General features: G+C 37.5%; 2 protein-coding genes across 2 annotated transcripts in view; both read right to left on the reverse strand.

The window, feature by feature from the left end:
• Positions 1 to 219: 219 nt before the first annotated feature.
• Positions 220 to 19782, reverse strand: part of LOC139982658 (uncharacterized) — a 39689-nt gene continuing 20126 nt past the window's right edge. Inside the window, exons 11-16 of the mRNA XM_071995689.1 lie at positions 5155 to 5223; positions 4847 to 4903; positions 4566 to 4747; positions 2721 to 4282; positions 2332 to 2458; positions 220 to 1409 (exon numbers count right to left, since the gene is read on the reverse strand). Coding sequence (XP_071851790.1) covers positions 1303 to 1409; positions 2332 to 2458; positions 2721 to 4282; positions 4566 to 4747; positions 4847 to 4903; positions 5155 to 5223 — 2104 coding nt within the window. The 3' untranslated portion in view covers positions 220 to 1302. The remainder of the gene's footprint in view (positions 1410 to 2331; positions 2459 to 2720; positions 4283 to 4565; positions 4748 to 4846; positions 4904 to 5154; positions 5224 to 19782) is intronic.
• On the reverse strand, positions 5995 to 13635 carry LOC139982663 (uncharacterized). Its single transcript, XM_071995700.1, has 9 exons — positions 11516 to 13635; positions 10749 to 10870; positions 10102 to 10271; positions 9729 to 9967; positions 9184 to 9289; positions 8288 to 8535; positions 7883 to 8053; positions 7567 to 7692; positions 5995 to 7193 (listed from the first exon to the last, which is right to left on the reverse strand). Exons 1-9 carry the CDS (start codon positions 11750 to 11752, stop codon positions 6825 to 6827), a joined length of 1788 nt encoding a protein of 595 aa, XP_071851801.1. The 5' UTR covers positions 11753 to 13635; the 3' UTR covers positions 5995 to 6824.

Below are 19782 nucleotides of genomic sequence, written 5' to 3' on the forward strand. Positions count from 1 at the left end.
TAGTCTTGACCACCGTTGGATTTTAACAATTCACAACAATAGTTTCTAACCATTTTATCACGAACTTAACCCAACGGTGACAATGTCATCGATTGCTGGAATTAATAATGCCGAACTACGCGAGATTTGTCGTGAACAGTTCCAGAACCATAAAGTTCTTAGTTACGGTCACATCTCCTGCTGCAATCCATGCTGAATAGAATTAAAACAAAGATCACCTCAGTGTCCGCTCTGTAGACAAAATATTTGACAAGCAACTTTACGCCATACAACAAAAATACATACAACAAAAAAACATTTCTCCACATTGTCAAGATTTTTCCAGTGCTCATAAGAATAAAAATATGAATTCAATTCGTTTCATTCATAGCATATACACCTATTGCGGTACTTTTGCGAGACCAGCTACAATCCATGTGCTTTATGATGACTGTTTGACCTCTTTTCTTCCATAATAAAAAACATCTGGTGATTTGCTGCGAAGAAATACAAAGAAATAGCTTCGTAGTGGTCACATCTGCGACTTAAAGTGTGTGTTGCAGTAAAAAAGAATTGTGTAATGTCATTACCAATATTGCCATACCAATATTTCACAGTGCGATGGTGTTTTATTGAATGACACAGTTCAATTAGATCACATATTTACAAGATGTTAAAAGTCTATATAATACATACTGTAAAATTAAAATTCAAAGGCGTGAAACAATCAAAATTGTATTAACACGTTTTTGTTAAAATTACCAATACTTTTATTCCTATGTGAGCAATGACCTAGTGACTGTTAATAAGATATGTACAAGCGTATACCGAGTGTTACTATAGCGTAACACTAACATAATTTTACAGGATATTTGTGCATCAATGTTGATAAATTCAGCGTTAGATTCTCCCTCCAAAGTAAATATAGATAAATAAATGAGATTTTTTTTTCAATTTCCTTGTTCTTTGGAAATGAGGGATGGGGTAGAAACGATTGATGTATTTATGTATTTGAATGCTTACATTTTATTTATCGTTAAGACAAAATTCATGTCCCACCAGCCACCATTCTTCTCTATCGAAACGTTTCTCATAAATGAGATACCATTTCTATATTGATGGAGGTTGCTTGATGAAAATAACTAACAATAACACTGACTACAATTGTTTTGAGTCAATATAACATTAGTTCTAGTAATTAAATCATTAGCACAAATTAAAGTGGTGACTATTGAGTATAGTGCTTGAACTTTATATAACATAATGTGTATAGTTTCGACTATTAACTGCGATCACTAATAATTCTATACAGAGAAAGTTAAATCATTTGTCTTTCCTAGCTTTACGCAACCAGGACCAAATTCTACGTCCAATCGTCTTTAGTTTAATCTTTTCCCTAATGAAGTGAAGCAAAACCAGGAGCACTTCACCTGCAAAGTAAAATAGAGATTTTGTCAACGTGGAACCTGATAAAACAATTGCAATCAATAATAAATCTTATTGCAGTATTAGGGATTTCAAGTTTTGTAATATATTCAAGTATGTAACATTATTCAATGTAAATGTTGTTTGGGCAAAATGAAATAAAAGATTAGGACACAAATACACAGTTCAGTTGATAAATATGTTCAAAAAATTGTTATGAGGAAATACTCGGGCATTGTATCATCCGTCGACCGAATTTTTAATAATGGTTGATTCTCTAACCGGTGTGACGCAATCATAAATAAATATTATATATATCTTTGCAGGTAATAAATACATCACAGTGTGGTATATGGATAACAAAATATAACATGTTGAGTCAAGAGTTGTGTTGCATTACAGTCACGTTGGATGCGTCTAACACGCGACCAATCGCAAGCTTGCTACCGGATAACGCGTTTGTCGTATACAAATTTAGCAGAAAGATTCTCTATCTTAAATTACAGACGTTTGCTAGTACAATTATATTCGGAAAGTAACACCGTCATACGTTATCATCCAAATATTAAAAAAAGGGAATATGTATACTCCCAGTCTGCACGAAAACACGTAGGATACCTTCAGTTTCATTATTATTGTACATATTTGATAAGATAAGATATGGTTTGGATCGTTTGCTCAGACTGACGCTGATGTATAATTAAAACAGATCATGTGATGGTAATGAAGAAGAATAAGCATAAGCTTCTATAGTCTGCCCCCTCCCCAACATTGATAACTCTTGATGATAGAAACAAAAATGTGAGAAGGTGCTGTTGTAATAAATGACGTTGCTCTTTTCAATGAATTGCGGTTGTATCGTTTCCATAAGGATAAGAAAAACTGATTTCTAGTAAAGTATGATCGGTATTATGTTATAGATAATACCTGCTACAGCAAGGACGATTCCAACGTCGAGTAATATGAGCAATGTGGACAGGGTTGCTTGGTACTGAACGGCCACAGGAACTGCTGCTACCAAGATATTGAGGAATATCGCAATGAGCGAAAACTGCTACAAAAAACAAAGATAGGTTTAATTATTAAACCATACACCAAAGTATTCTTATTCACTTCCTTGCATGTATATATCAGTCAGGCTGCAACATAAGGTTTGTAATCAATCTGTTGCAATAGCTGAACACATTGAGTTAACTAACTGTTCGTATTTTTATACAACTCCTCAAGTTAAAATCACAATTTTCTTACAAGGGCATGAGTATTTTAGACGAGATACATGTCTGGTAGACATATACTGTAATAAGCTCCGACTTTACCTGTAGATACTGTTCAAATGGACTTTTCATAGGAGAGAACTTCACATGAAGAGACAAAAACAGAACCGAGGTACCGATGGTGAATAGCTTCGTCAAAGCGTCTTCCCAGCCAAGGAGTGTAATTAACATCGTTTGTCCGACCTTCCTTCCAAGCTCCAAAATCTCCCAGAACCAGAATTCTTTGTAGTTTTCGGTGAGAAATTTCAAGCAGGTTGGAATAGTTCGACATGTCGCTTGATGACCACTCAGTAGGGGTGTCATTTCGTTGGCACTTTCTTTGATAACCTTCTCTTCTGGTAGTTGTCTGCAATACTTTCGCAGCAGGATTAGAAGGATCAAAGGGTATGCTATTACATATAGAACGGTTGCAATGTAAGCATCAGTTTGGTAGTGAGCAATGGATTTACAATTAATATCATAGTCAGCCCGGAGTAGTGAGATCGTAATGTTACCTTCACGGTCTACCTGAAATGTATCACAGGCACCGGGATATATTTCAAAAATAGCATCACAAGTTGGTTGGTATGTTATAAAGAGGATAAGAACTACGTAAGTAAGTAACTTGGATTTGATCTTATCTAGTTTAACCGTATTTTCTGCATTAATGGTTTTCTCGCAATATTGCAGGTAAACCTTGCAGATGAAATATATCAATGCCATTACAAAAATAATTCCTACCGGGAAAATGACCGCAATATTGAATCGAATAATTGGATCAAGTAACGGATCGCTATTGAGGCATTGAGGTCGGATAATAATTTTTAACAATTTTAGAGACACCAAAGAAATCAACTTTCCTACGTATCGTAATGGCCCAATCCAACTAACGACGTTTACGCTCTCGTAGAGATCTCCAGCTACTTGATAAAATCCAAGGAAGATTTTCATTCGTGATGAAAGTTTACTAACAAACAGTCTTTTGTCCTTTTTTGGCGTTTTTGTATTTTTCCATATGACTAATATAAAAATTAATAAACCCGCCAAAAATGTAATTATAATCTTTGAAATAATCCACCATTTCTGTTGACAGGGAGCGCAATAATTTAACACAGGGTAAAACGTTTTCTGACATTTACTGCAAAGCCATCCTCTATAACCTTCCTGGCAATTACCATTGATGCCAGTCGGTGTATGACTGTCGCTGTTTGGGCAGTTTCCGGGTCTCGGACACTTGAAGACTCTGGGTATCTTTAGACTATATCTAGTGGTCGATGGATCGTAACTGTCATCCAATGTAAGAAGATTTGTGACGAAGCTAGAGTAGAGTGAAACGTTCATACCAGTAAATGACCAATTCCAATAGTAACCGCGTGAAAGACTTTTAAAGTCATTACTGCAGTTTAAGCCTTCAGGTAAGCACAGCGTACATAATCCAAATCGATCGATTCGGGTATAATTCGTTTTACAGAAACAAGCTCTAAAACCAGCATGTGTAGAATGATCTGTGCCGTCTGGACAGGTTGTGCAGTCCAATGCAGAGAAACCTCCCCCTTCTTTGACAAAATTACCGTTACTGCACTTTTTACACTTCTTGCTTCCAATTTCGTCTTGAAAAAAACCACCTGACAAAAAAAAAAGAATCAGGAATTAATTTGTACACATTATTTCAGTTCGTCCAAATCATCTAGCGCTTATTTAGCATTTGATTGATTGGGTCGAAACTATCTTACAACAAGTACTAACTGAAAGCGAAATCACGTTAAATACTACAAAACATTTGCGTCTAAATGATTAAGGAAATGCAAATGGTATCACAAAACCGTCACTGTTTTTCAATATTTAAATATAATGACGAGGCACTAACACCATGCCCTAAAGGATATGAATAGTCTAGTCTTCACCTACCTCTTGGACATTCACGGCACATTCCATATCCATTAGCAAAGAGGCCAGGAGCACATGGACGACATTTTTCTTTACTGTCAACCTTCTGACACATGAACCCTTGATTTTGGAAGAACGTTTTTAGCACCTTGATACTGGCGTTAAAAATCACTTCAGGAACAAATGTGTTGTGAACGCAATACCTGCATATGTAAAGTAGTGTTACATTAAAAAGATATAAGAAAGCACAAGTGATGTCAAGGTGGGAGATGAAAGAATACACGAAATATAAGCAGACTTACCCGAAAAATTTGTTCTTACTCCACGGTAGTTGATGCAAGCTTTCACAACTCAAGAATCTAAGTAGTACAAAAATACAATTTCCTCCTTTTAAATTTACAGTATGTAATCAGTGTGATACGTCTTTTTTTGTAACTGATTCAAAAATGAAAATGCCTAAAACAATGTCATCGGGAATGAAACTGTTACTTAAAAAAGTCATGCTTGGTATGAATACCAAGTCGTTTAAGTATCTATAGAAATATGTTATTTTTAATTGGTGCATAAAGTCTGGCGGGTTATTATTTAGTACTTATTTTTTACTACTTACATCGTTGCATTACCCATACCACGTAGAGCTGATTCAGATATGTTACTGATGTTGTTCTTGTATAAGTGACTAAAACGAAAGAGGTGAATCAATAAGCGCAAGTGGAAGTAGGTGATGGAAGAAATAAATCTTTAAATGTTATTACTTTCAAATGGTAGTAGTAATAAAACTAGACACAAAGATAAGGGCTAAAATGTAGACGACGAAAACGATGTTTTTGCAATAGGCAGCCGATTAATACTGAGATTACAGTAACTACTGTAAATCTAAAGTTTTGTACCACAGTAAATACTGGATCTGATAAATCGGTAGCATGTGCTATTAAGTTTACAGTAAGAACTGAGGATATTTGTAATTCCGAAAAATCCCAAACAACTGGATTTGTTGGAATTACACATATCCTCAGTTCTTACTGTAATCCTAATAGCACATGCTACCGAATGAAAGCACGATCTAGTTTAGACTGTGGTACAAAACTGTAACAGTTGATGTTCAATATGTCTGTATTGAAGTACAATATTCTTTCTGATACCAATATCCGTTCATTGTATCATAATATAACGTGAAGAAAATTGTTTCCTGTACTAAACGTGGTTGCAAATACTTCCAATTTATTGCATTTAAGCATTTTCTGATATTTTAATGAAAATCACCTACACAAGATAATATTGAAAAATTGGTCATCTGAACTTTTTCTGAAAACAAATACAACATTTCCGGAAGATAAGGGAAGATTCTAAATTTCAAATATTTAAAAAAGAAAAAGAAATGTCAGCTAAGACGGTTTTGGCAAAGTTAATTTTAATGTACTAACCAGCATTTCAGTGTACTCTACTCCAATTCACAATGAGAGGTTCGCTGGTAAACCCTTCATAGATATATAACATTTTAATAGTAAACTGTACAAAAAATACACTCCAGTTATAATACTTGTGGGCTATGAGAGATTCGCTGGTAAACCCTTCATAGATATATAACATTTTAATAATAAATTGTACAAAAAATATACTCCAGTTAAAACACTAGTGGGCTATGAGAGGTTCGCTGGTAAACCCTTCATAGATATATAACATTTTAATAGTAAATTGTACAAAAAATACACTCCAGTTATAATACTTGTGGGCTATGAGAGGTTCGCTGGTAAACCCTTCATAGATATATAACATTTTAATAGTAAATTGTACAAAAAATACACTCCAGTTAAAACACTAGTGGGCTATGAGAGGTTCGCTGGTAAACCCTTCATAGATATAGAACATTTTAATAGTAAATTGTACAAAAAATACACTCCAGTTAAAACACTAGTGGGCTATGAGAGGTTCGCTGGTAAACCCTTCATAGATATATAACATTTTAATAATAAATTGTACAAAAAATATACTCCAGTTAAAACACTAGTGGGCTATGAGAGGTTCGCTGGTAAACCCTTCATAGATATATAACATTTTAATAGTAAACTGTACAAAAAATACACTCCAGTTATAACACTAGTGGGCTATGAGAGGTTCGCTGGTAAACCCTTCATAGATATATAACATTTTAATAGTAAACTGTGCAAAAAATACACTCCAGTTATAACACTAGTGGGCTATGAGAGGTTCGCTGGTAAACCCTTCATAGATATATAACATTTTAATACTACGCCTATTGTACTATACATTTGCCCTCGTTTATGATGCAGTCCCTGCATCTAGCTCTCTATAACTGGCTTTCAATGTCTCTACTGTCAATTTCTTCAGTTTCCTCCCCTTGGTCAAAGTGAAATCCCATAAAATAAGTGAAGAGACAGGTAAACAAGATGTGTATGGTGAGGGCTGTTTGCTTGTACCAGCTACCCAGAATTGCCATGCTCCAGAGTAGCTCCCTTTCATCCACTGTACAAGGACATTCTCATCATTTCTCTCAATGACCTCACCAATGAAAGGCCTACCTTCCTTTTCCTCACAGTGGACAGCCACCAAAACTCCACTTTCAACAGAGGCATAGCTGTCCATCAGTGCCACTCTTTTATGTGGCCTACCTTGGTCCCCTATAAAAATCTAGAAGGTAGAAGAAAAAAATTACACTACTGTTACTTAGTAAACCTGAACTGCTATATGTACTATAGTTAGTAGAACAGACAAACTAAACGTTCATTATTCCAGCTTGCTGCTGTTCATTGATTCCATTCATAGGGTAATTTTTAAGGATGCCTTACAGTAAAAAGAGAAAAAGTCCATGCCCCTCATAAATATACATGGCATTGATCAATAATTCCCTTGTTGGAAGTTGAAGCCCTAACCCCCAACCCCAACCCAGTTTCATAAATGGTTTTTAAACATTGAAATGCCAAACTTATTTTCAGATCTACTTTTGAGAATATGTATGGTAAAATTGGACAATAAATCTGCTTGAATAATCCAAAGTACTCACTTCAGGGCAGCTGGCATCCACGTTGCTTATTATAGCGTCAAAAGCTGAACTTTCAGTTGGTGTGACTCTGTCTTGCCCAAAGGTCTTCAGCAGGGCAGACAGGTTCCATGGTTGAGTCAATGGAAGCTGCAGAGAATAAACGAGCAAATTTAATTTAATACTACAATATATGGGTTCATTATTATGGAATGAAGTTCTTATTGGGTAGATGGTTTTCACAACCATTTCTCCTACACCACACCTGTGTATCAATGTATCACCTAATTTATGCTTTATAAGCATACTTAGGCAATACTTTTGGACAGTTATTACATACCTGATCATAGGTTGAAGACACATTAGCCATGAAGTTCACCCACCATTCTTCTGCTGAAGGTGGTAGTCTGTGGCAATAGTTCTTCGGCAGCTCCTTCACCAACTTGGGAAGATCTAATTTGTCTAAATTGGGTTCTACCCACTCCATAGATTGTGATAGGTCTGGAACATCCTGTGTCAGAATTTAGATAAAAGTTGCTAAACCATCACTCATTAACTTCTAAGCATAACAATCAAGTTAACTTGACACTTTGAATAGATCTAGTAACTGTTATCTTCTATAAGGATGAAAATGTAGGTAAAAAAAAAAGTCTTAGAATTTGAACTGAAGTGTTAATGTTGCTGTCCAGACCATTAAGATCTACAAATGTGCCATTTTGTAGTAAGTAGGAAGCAATTACTGTACCTTCAGACAAAGAAGTCCATGAGGAAGTTCTTCACACTCTTCTGGTTTCCACTGACTGGACTCCCATTTTTTATAGTGCATGTAACACCTTTGCTGGACCTTTCTAAAACGAAACCAGTGAGGTTTGCTGTGGTTTGCAAAATGTCCATACAAATGCTTATCCAGCACAGATTTCACATTTGGGATGGCAGTCACAGCACGAACGTCAATGTGTGGGGTGAAGCTCTTAGCTGTCTCAATTTCCAAGTCTGTTAACATAAGTAAATGTACTGTTTATTTCTGTATGTAAAAACACAATTATTTTGAAAATATGAACAATAAAGCATTTGTGGTTGTCATTCAAAATCACTACTTTATCAATTTGCCAAAAGTCCTTGTATAGATAAACCACTGAATATTTGGCACGTACATTGAATATCCTTACTTTTCCCCCTGCAAGACGGATGCCATTACAGGGAGGGGTCATAAGGGAGGGGGTGCCCTCAAACATTTATTTGTTATTTAAGGTGCACATGCTATCTTTAAGCTTCAAACTGGGTAATTCTTATTATTTAGTGAAGCTATCATTATTTTTCCTAATTTGCAAGTGGGTGGAGGTCAATGGGGTATGGGGCAAGAGAAAGTGAAGCCCCTTGCACTTGAAGAAATGGTTGTCTATTCCACTTTGGTGCAAAATAATGTTTTCTTGTGCTAACCTTTGAAGTTATTATGTGTTATTAGTAAAAGGAATCAGTGCCAACCTACCACCAGATTAGTATGCTGCTGGCTATATTGAGCAATGAAAATGAAAATTTGAGATTTAAACATGTCAAAGCAGATAATTTCACATAATTTTGCTTTTTCCTTGAAGAAAAAATTAACCATTCACCAAACAATCTTCAAAGAAAAGAACTCACCTTCCAGTGTATACACATTGGTATGATTCAAATGACGTGCCACGCAGGAAAACATCTGATCCACGTCTTCGTGTGTATGTCCAACAGGGAGAAAATGAATATAAACCTGCAAGTAGAAAACATAATTGTTACTATTGCAGGAACACAAAGATCATTATGCTTGTATTTTTAAGAACTTGACCAACCTTTTAGTAAGGGTGTGCAACAAACTAAATAACCACTAATTGGCTGTTTCATTCAATGTGATACATTAAGATAGTAAATATACTATTGCTACATATCTTGGGATATAATGTTTACATACTTGGGCATGACATACCCATATATAAACACACCAACTTGACTGCATAGGTTATATGACTGCTTTCAGCAATATAACCAAAGGATTTGTAACCATATTGTATTTATGCATTAAAGTTAACAATTTGCCTCCCCCATCTACACCCATCAAGCTTCCCATCTCAGCAACAACAACAACCCATGGCCACTCCTGGCTCTGAGCCAATGTCCAAGAATTTATCAGGAATTTGGATGCTGTAGCTTACCTCTTCAAAGATGTCTCTTTCCACAAGGAGGGCTGCAAAGGACAAGACAAACTTATTTTTGTTTTCTCTAAAACAGTTGTCCATTTGTAAAAATAGCACTTTGCCCAGGTAATCTTGTGCTGCCTTCAAAGCTTCCGTCAAACAGTATATGGTGAGGTTGCTATCATGGGGAATGTGCTTCACATCATGAAAAACAAATGGCATTTTTCCTTCAGCTGTTGATGTGTGTAGAAGAACACCTGTAACAATTAAAATATTAGCATTTTAATACATCAAATTTCAACCTTTCATTTTCTACATCACACAATGCAAAATCTGAAAACATGACAGGAGTTCAAGTAAAGAGACTATGATTCTGTTGTCTCTCATTTACCTGTGAAATGCACTGGTAGTCGTGCCAAACTAGCACTATCCTTGTCCTTCACGATGAGATGTGGGATATCTGTCTTGCTTTGGTCCATCCCATCAATGATCATGCAAGTCATCTCATGTGGTTCCCGTCTGGCCCTCTCACGAGCTAGATGATAAGCTCTTCTCTCAGCTCTGTGCAGAAGCATAAAAGGATGGAAACCAAGTAAGACTGGTAGAAAATTACAAAGGATGCCGAATTTGCTCCTTACAGAGCTGTTATGAAACCTCTATGCTGCTCACAAGAGGCCATAGTTCTTACATTGGTTAAATCATAGACCTTGGTACAAAAGTCCAATCCCAGCATGAGCAGTTCATGTAACAGGCATGCACACATAATTTGCAAGGAAAAATCCAGCATTGACTAGAAACATGACTCAATTCACAAAAATAAGCAGTTCTAAATCACTGAGAAAAACACATATTTAGACCATATTTTGCCAGACTAGAGGATATGGAAATCGAGCTAGGCACTACTATGGGTCAAATCCCTCTTAATACTGATGCTGCTCCATTTATGTCAGCAACCCCTTTTAGATGACGGCAACAATTTTCAACAATATTTATGAATTAAGCGCCAGAAAAAAAAAAATACTGTTAAAAAGAACTTACTCTACAAATTTATCATGGGATGCCTTTAACCCAGAAATTTTTTGCCTTTGGTCTTCACTGGAGGACTTCTCATAGGCTTCCTGAAGTTGTGTGCAAGTGGTGCACTTGGAGAAATCTGTAGACTGAGAGAAATGTTTAAAACAAATGTAACCATGAGGTTCACTTTATAATATCAGATATGCAATGATTTTACATACTACTTGACAAACTCAGCTGCATGTTAAATTTTCTGATTAATGAAAAATACATAATAAATCATACACTAGTGCACTGTTTACCAAATGTACTTGTACTATGTCCCACAGTTAATAGGTTTCCTGAGCACAGCTTATCTACATAAATAGTAGCAAACCTGACCTTCACGTGTACCCTACCTTGGCATGATCACCATTTGCAAAGAAACAGCGATACTGAGCTGGATCTGTTGCAACTAACAAATCTTTGTCAAGTTTTTCTGTGCCACTTATAAATTGCATGTAAATTTTATGTAAAATAATACCAGTTAAGGAAAATATTTTGTCCTTCAATGGCTAGTTTATGCGTATGTATAACATGTATACAGTAAGTGGGGATGTGCAAAATTAGGGAAACTTAACTAGCCTGGTTAACTGTCAAGACTTGAAGAATTTATTAATTATTTTAATGTCTTCATGTTATAATATCAAACAATCCTCAAGAACAGAGCAATCTGCTGCATTTTAATTGTTTCGAGAAATAATATGTCCATAGCATCAAGTACCATCATACACTACAAAAATCATACTCACATTAGGAATGGTGAACTGTGGTAGCTTTTCCTGCCATATGCGAGTAAAATGCTCATAGGATATGAATCCTCCAGGAAGTTCATTTTGCGTCACTAGTTCCCTCGTCATTCTTTCATATACCAGCCTTTTTGTCCAAGTGTGAGGAAGGTGCACCAATGTCTTATGGGGCATGTAATCACCCATTCTCTTAAATAAGTCACTCATCCATGCCAATGACTTGATGGTTCTGTGGCACATTCTTCTCTTCCCTTTATTCAGATGTTGCAATGTCAATTTTCCAGCTTTGTATCTTTTTAAGCAATCTTGGAATCTCCACTTGCTTACACTGTGGGCTATACACTATGCTTGTTCACAAACAAGTTTCCCACCTACAACAAACTTGTGAAACAATGTAGGCCTAATATTGTTGCTTGATCTTATTAAGGTGGTATGTTTACTTAGTTCTGACAAAATATACTGTTTTTGTAAAGACTCATTTCTGGTCAACATCTCCTTATGACATGAAGAAAGGTCATTAACTGACAAGGTACTCATGCAATTGTTGTGACAACATTTCTCTTTAAGCATTGGACCCGGGTCGAATTTTGATGCCATCCTCTGTGCGTCATACAACTTCCTTTTCCGACTTGGCAAATTAATAGTACTACTTTGCAGAAGCTGAGGTGCTTGTTGTGGTAAAAATGTATTTGTACAACCCTCATCTTCAGAATCCGAGTCTGATTCTGATAAGTACAGATGAAGTTGTTCACATGTTGTTTCTCCATGTAGTCCCAATGCTAACCCACTTTCCTTCCTACTAGTGTTACCTGTAACTGTGCTGTCTACATCGGACTGACCTGAGTCTGATGAATAACCATCAATTATTGTTTGTGTGCTCAAGTTATGTTCCACTCCATTTGTAAACAAATCGCTTTCTTCCGAATCTGTTGAGTAGCCGTCGATTATTGTTTCTAAAGAGTCATTCATCATGAATCAACAAACTTGTAGCCTGACTGTTAGTGTTACAACTTACACTGCCGTATCATGTACTTAGACCGGCTATGAAAAGTATGAAACGATCCATCGCGTAACTACTACCTCTAGCACTTTGTACTAGCCTACAGTACTACTCCATTACACGATAGCGTAGTGGTACTTGTGTACAAGCTTGTGCCTAGTTTATAGTGGTAAAATTACGACTGAGCCCCTCGTCTTTGAGAAGACAACTTTGTTATTATTATATCGACCGGATATGCACTACTACCTTAGTAAAAAATCACCGCAAGTCGAAGGGATGCTACAACATGAAAGAGCGGCCACTCTTTGAAGTGTTTAGTCATGCCTGACTGCACCAGACAGAACAATTGGGCTGTATAGCTGGTTGAGTAATTGTATAGGCACTCGTTACGTTATCATATACTATACACATAGATAACGTAATACCAATTACTAGTCACAGTCTCGATGCACAAGGGGGCTAAGATTGAGAGCGGATTAGTCGGTGCGTTGTTTGTTTATTTTTTCGTGCCCAGGTTCTTTCCCGGGTGACTTTTCTTTAGAAAAAGTAGCCGTGAGAGGTTGTACCGTGGTGTAGAGCAACTGCCCTACATTACACATATAGCTTAGTCTTTTAAAGGGGAAATGGTCACTCATTCATATGCTACGAGTGACAGTTGTGATTTGTGAATGCTAGCTTACTTGACCATGGGAGGAATGGACTGGCAGAAGGGGGTACCGAACTGTTACAAACTCAGTTATTCAAATTAGCTAATCAACACAGTCAGGCAGCTGCAATATAGTACTAATGGGCTATATATACCAAAGTAGGGAAGGGTGGATTTGAAAATCTTTAGTACGACTGTCGTTCATTTCTCGCCACCGGTCACTTCTGCACCTTTCAAGGTTATTAGTCTGCATTAGCATGTGTGTTACGTAATTAATTTGCATGACTATTAAAGGAGCCGAGCTTGGAAAAGTCACTTGCACGGCTCAATATTCCCGTAATCTACCACTATTGAAATGCCAGAGGCAGATAAACTCTTGTGGTACTAAAGCAGCTTTCAAAAAAGGACGCAAAGTTTGCGTCCTTTTCTATGATTTTTCTCAACCTAACTGACTCCACGATGCCATAACGACAGACATTACAAGCAAGGGATCACAGTATTACCATGAATGATAAAATTATTAATCGGGTTAACACGACTAAGTTCTTGGGTGTACACATAGACAATAAACTTTCGTGGCGTGATCACATATCAGCAGTCTGTAACAGAGTGGCTAGAAATACTGGTATTTTATGCAAATTAAAACATTATTTACCTCCAAATATACTCAGAACACTCTATATAACTCTGATTTTACCCCAATTAACTTATTGCGCGACTATTTGGTCAGGAACCTATTCTACAAATCTTAATCACCTATGTGTCCTCCAGAAGAGAGCTATCCGCCATATATCACATGCTGCACCACGTGATCATACTAGCCCATTATACAAAAGATTAAATTTATTAAAACTAAATGATATTATAAGAGTCCAGCTTGCAACATTTGCATATAAAGCATGGAATGGATTGCTACCCGAGGCTTTTAAAGATTTTATATATAGTAATAGACTAATCCACAACCATCAAACACGCCATTGTAATAACGCCCATGTTTTATCCCAACGAAGTACTTTAAGTTCTTTTAACCCTCGTATTCGTGCTGTAAAAACGTGGAATAATCTCCAGGATAATGTTAAGAATAAGCCTTCTTACTCTGTATTCAAAAGGAATCTCCAAACTGTAATTATTTCTCACTATTAATGGATTTATTCTTGTGTGTGTGTTTGCGATTAAGATCATTATAAAGATTGTTAGGATCGCTTATTAACATTATTAATTTCTAGTAGAGTCAATTCGATTATTTCATCATTGTAGATGCTACTATTAACTTTTCATTTCTATTCTTAAGTTTTTCTTTCTTTTTTCTTTTTGGGGAGTCTCCTACTTTGTTAAGCCTTACAGGCTTTATAGGAGACTTCCCGTCACACTGTAAATTGTGATGAAACAAATAAATATACAAATATACAAGGGCGTAGGAACCGGGGGGCTGGGGGCGCCAGCCCCCTCCCCCCGTGAAAAATGTGGAGGGGCGGAAGTATCATTCCGCCCCCCGCTTCGCAAGTCAAATTACCCCTTTTTCATTTCCAAATGAGAAAAAAGTCTCATTTGGAGCACCAAATTGCATCTAAGGCCAGGTGAAAATACAAAATTAAGTTTACAAAATGGAGTGGGTGTTGTAGTGTGCTATATTGCACCAAATTGCATCTGAGGCCACCTGGAAATGCAAAAAAAATCCAAAGGGGAGGGGGACACCCCCTCCCCTTAGACCCCCCAGGCCGGCCATCAGTCTTCAGGCCCCCTCCCCACTCAAAAGTACCTTCCTACGCCACTGATTACAAGCTTATTTATTCAAATCTTACTTCAAGTGGCACAAAAGTGGCAAAATTTACAATTTTCACATTTGTTTTTCTCGTTGGGAAAACTTGGCTAATATCTTAATAAGAATGCTGTTTTGTGATTCATATATTTAAACAACCCGATGACCATATCAAAACGTGCAAAACGGCGACAAAACGCAAAATGGTTCTTTAAAGGGCGCATTTTCTAATGGGTGTGTGAGGGGATGAATGTGTTAATGGTTGTAGTGGTTCAAGCTCTGAATTCTTCTTGTGGATCTTGACAGTTGGTATATGCCATTGTTTATGACATTTATCTGCTGCAAAAATACTTTCGTGCATGCACTTTGCCTTACTTTTCTAGGTCTTTAATAAATACATGACCTATTTCTTCAGTGAATTTTGCTTCCATGTAACTCAGACAGATAGTTTGTTTACTTGCATGAATATGTTACCCTCTTAAGTATGATATGTAATGGAAGAAAACTTTAAGTCCTACATTTAGCCACGTGTAAATGGTTTCCAAACTTTATCCAAATGAGGCTATTTACAATTTTGAACACTGTATAGAAAACATCAGGTTTCAAATATGCCCTGTTTTGGTCATCATACAACCAATTATGAAGAAGGCTTCAATTTTCTGGTTTAATAGGCTATAATAGAGGGCGCCCTCTATTTGATATCAACGGTATAACAACTGTTAAATGCATTTTACGCACATATAGGGTGAAGAAGGGGTAGAGGGAGAGGTATGTTTTTCAGAGAACATGCCATACTTGGTAGCCTATGGGGAGCTCCACAAATTCTTGAAAAAAATATGAAAATGTCAACTTGCAAATTTCTCTCTTCTGTTGGCCTGCTGGCTTAATAACCCCCATCTGCTTTGATCAACATAGTCGCCAAGCAAAGCCTGGGTCTCATATCTTTGAAAGACGATTTGTCAAGTTATTATACAGTTTCACATAATGGCCAGTGGCGGCGGAACCGGGGGGGGGGTCTTGGGGGGGCTCAGCCCCCCCAATGAAAAAGTTGAGGGGGAAAATGCGTGATAAGCCCCCCCAATATTTACCAAGGCTCCGAAACGTGCATCTGCCCATTTTCAATGCCTATTTGTCGATCTGTCCGATGCACACGTATACTATATAGGTGTAATAATTTTAGTAAATGCTGGGGGACCCTCGGCCCGTCCCCTGGCTATAGACCACATTGTCACCACAACCGCGTCTTCACGCCCCGTGAAAAGTGGAAGCAGTGAGTGTGAGTACCGGTAAGCGTAACACAACTTCGTCTTAGGCCAATGACTTGCCTCATTTCAGCCAGTTCTCAAACATCCCCTTACTTGGTGACGGAGCGTCCATCTATACAGTCAGGGGGCGGATGCCCCCCCCCCCCTGACGGACTCAAATGGACTGCTGGCGCCCTTTTCAGCACTACTTATTACTTATTCGCGATTATTGACTATTTTATTGCGCTCTCATATACCTATTGACATTTTTCATATTCTGTTGGTGTAATTTTCCGACAAAATGGAGACGACACCTATTTATTCACTGTTTCAAATTAAATCCGGTATATGTCATATTAAATCGGCATATACCAATTTAATTCGGCTTCTACCTAATGAAATCGACATATCATCGATTTCGCGGGCCTTGTCAGGTGACTGCACGTGATGTACCTCCACCGATATTAATCATCACCGAAATCGGGATTCGGAATATGTTAATTAGCTAAATCGATGATATATCGATTTAAATAGGTATATGTCAATTTGAGTTGCTAGAAACTGGTATAAGTCCAATGAAATTGACTTCTATCGATTTATTTTACATATCATCGATTTAAATAGGTATATGTCGATTATAACCGGTATATGTGGATTTAAACTTGTATAAGTCGAATTAAATTGGTATATGTCGATTTAAATGACATATACCGATTTAATTTGACATATCATCGATTTGTTTTACTCATCATCGATTTAAATTGGTATATGTCGATTTAAATCGATGATATGTCGAATTAAACTGGTATATGTCGATTTAAATCGGTAGAAGTCAATTTAAGCTGCTAGAAACTGCATGGTATAAGTCGAAGGAAATTGGTATATGTCGATTTAAATCGGTATATGTCGATTCCCCACGTTTTCAGACTGATGGCCCGCCATATAAGCGACCACGAATGTGGGAGAAGCCCGTAAGGGCTTATAGATTACAACTTACACGTTGAGTGGCTTCCAATTAAACATTTTTAGCTCAATTATGGAATTTTTTCATTTAGAAAGTTATTTAATATGGGAAAACTGTATTCTTGCTCTTGGATGAGAACCCACCTTACTATGACCCGGCCAGGTGGTAGGAAGCTTCCAAATAGTGGGGAGTCCACATATCAGAGGGGCACTTTCTCATTCCACAACCGCCACTCGTTATGCTATAAAAACCGATACACACCGCAACATAAAAGGATTAAGCTGACAGACCAGGTTTAGTATAGAATAATATGCTAGTAGAATGAGCTGCAAACATGATGTTTTATTTATTGAGATTGTTTATTGTTAACTGTGCTACAAAAAGAAATGATAATTGAAATAATATATTAAAATTAGCAAAGGCTTAAGAATCTAAAAGACAGTTCTTCATCAAAAGGGGACATTTTATTTGCCAGTAGGGCACATTTTGCTTTTTGGAAAAAAAGTGGGGTGGGGGCACTTTCCCCCCGTGCCCCGGCTCCTGCCCCACTGGACCCGGCCAACCCCAAACCTCCAGATTGCTAAGCCTCATTGCTTCAAATGCCACAGCCTTTATATCCACTCGGCCACATGGAAGCAGGACACTTCGCCCAACAACCATTTCGCCCAACTGCCATTTCGCCCAACCTTACCATTTCGCCCAACCAGCCTGGTCATTTCGCCCAACCAGCCTGGTCATTTCGCCCAACCAGTCTGGTCATTTCGCCCAACCTTGATTAAATATGATATTTCAAAAGGAGGCGTTCGGGAATTATTAACGTTACAGGATACGAACCGAATATTAAGGAAACTTAAGGATTGATCAGTGTGTTAGGGGTTAGGTTTGATAGTAAACGTTCGAATATTAAGGAATATTTAGGAAACGTGAAGTCTTTACTTTGTATAACTTTAGTAAGGAAACGTTCGGGAATTTTTAACGTTACAGGATGCGAACCGAATATTAAGGAATCTTGAGGATGGATCAGTGTTTTAGGGGTTAGGTTTGATATAGTAAACGTTCGGGAATTGTTAACGTTACTGGATACGAACCGAGTATTAAGGAAACTTGAAGTCGTGGTTAAATTGATTACATATGTGATTACATATGTGGTTACATTGATAAAGTGGTTATATTGATTAAATATAGTAATTCAATATTACGGACGGGTTTTATAATTTTTTTTCAATTTAATAAGGAAACTTTCGGGACTTGTTAGTCAGTAGGATGGATCAGTGATTTAGGGGTTAGGTTTGATAGGTTTTTATGAAGACCGATTCCCCTGTGTTTGTATAATAATATAACTTCCATTGTATGCGTAAAGGCCTAAAGTAGTGTAATCCTCCCATTATACCCGAAATAACTGCTCAGACTCCGATCGATATCGAGCGGACCTCACTTTTTTATTTACCTATTACGAAGTAACCTAACCCCAAATAAATCAAATTGAACTAGTGGAATAGAAAAAGTAATATTATTCTGACTGAATATTAGTAAAAAAAAGGTTGGGCGAAATGACCAACACGGTTGGGCGAAATGACCATGCTGGTTGGGCGAAATGACTATGATGGTTGGGCGAAATGACCATGCTGGTTGGGCGAAATGACCAGGCTGGTTGGGCGAAATGACCAGGCTGGTTGGGCGAAATGGCAGTTGGGCGAAATGGTTGTGGGGCGAAGTGACTAGAAAGCGGCCACATCACCGGTCATTTGACCTAGTGTATTGGCATTTTCTGAGTCATTTCTTGGATGTTGAAGAGAATGAATTGAACTGCTGATGGTCTAAGTGTATCTATGCTCTAGCGGCCTTGTGAAGTGAAAAGTTTAGTGTAAGTCAGTTGAACTATTAATTCTGGTGCGACACCCGCATACCCAATGTTACACTGTATCGATAACACAAAACGTGCCTTCACGTAGCCTATATGCGCCATGAAGTCAAGTGTGACTTTTCTTCGTTCAACCGGTTGAAAAGGCAATCATGCACGGTCCGAGATATTTTGTTAAACTAAAGTGCACTTTGTTATATCAGGGAGCATGGAGACGGAGAATGGGGGGGGGGCAAGGGTGACTTGTGTCCCCTCCCACTCTTTTTACCATTGAATTTGGTCCATCTTTTCACCCATACTTGGTGGGGCTTTTTATTCTTAAAAAATAATAGAAGTGTACTATATGAACCCATTGTACCGATATATGATCAGCCCTCCCACTTCAAAATTATCTCTGTGGTCCATGTATATGTTGGAAATAGGGGAGAAAATTCCAGGGGTGGGGGTAGTACCTCCCACTTTTTTTGTTATGGGCTGATGGTCTACACAATTCCTTAAATCCCGTCCCTCCTTCAATCCCAAAGACCGTGGTTAATAATAGATCGGAGACCAGAATCGGGAAGCATGTTTCATGCATCCTAATCGATCATGTGTAAGGGGGAAAATATTTAAAAAATTGCCACAAGAAATTATTTTGCGAGCCCGTATGTTACACTAAGCGTAAGTCGAACTAATTCTTCCGGGTTTTGCGTTCCTTCGTGCATTCCTTACGTTCAAGTCAATTTAAATGAAGTCGTGTAGTTGCGGAGCTTCATAGAGTAGTGAACGACACATATCTACCTTTGCAGCGTACCTA

The sequence above is a fragment of the Apostichopus japonicus genome, chromosome 16, assembly GCF_037975245.1.
Source record: "Apostichopus japonicus isolate 1M-3 chromosome 16, ASM3797524v1, whole genome shotgun sequence".
NCBI classification, from domain to species: domain Eukaryota; kingdom Metazoa; phylum Echinodermata; class Holothuroidea; order Aspidochirotida; family Stichopodidae; genus Apostichopus; species Apostichopus japonicus.

Coding starts and splice junctions, on each gene's coding strand:
- LOC139982663 (XM_071995700.1), bottom strand. CDS start 11,752: ATGTGCCACAGAACCATCAAGTCATTGGCATGGATGAGTGACTTATTT. Junction 10,272..10,748: donor TCCCATGATAAATTTGTAGA/GTAAGTTCTTTT, acceptor GCTTCTGCACAG/AGCTGAGAGAAGAGCTTATC. Junction 8,054..8,287: donor ATGGACTTCTTTGTCTGAAG/GTACAGTAATTG, acceptor ATTCTGACACAG/GATGTTCCAGACCTATCACA.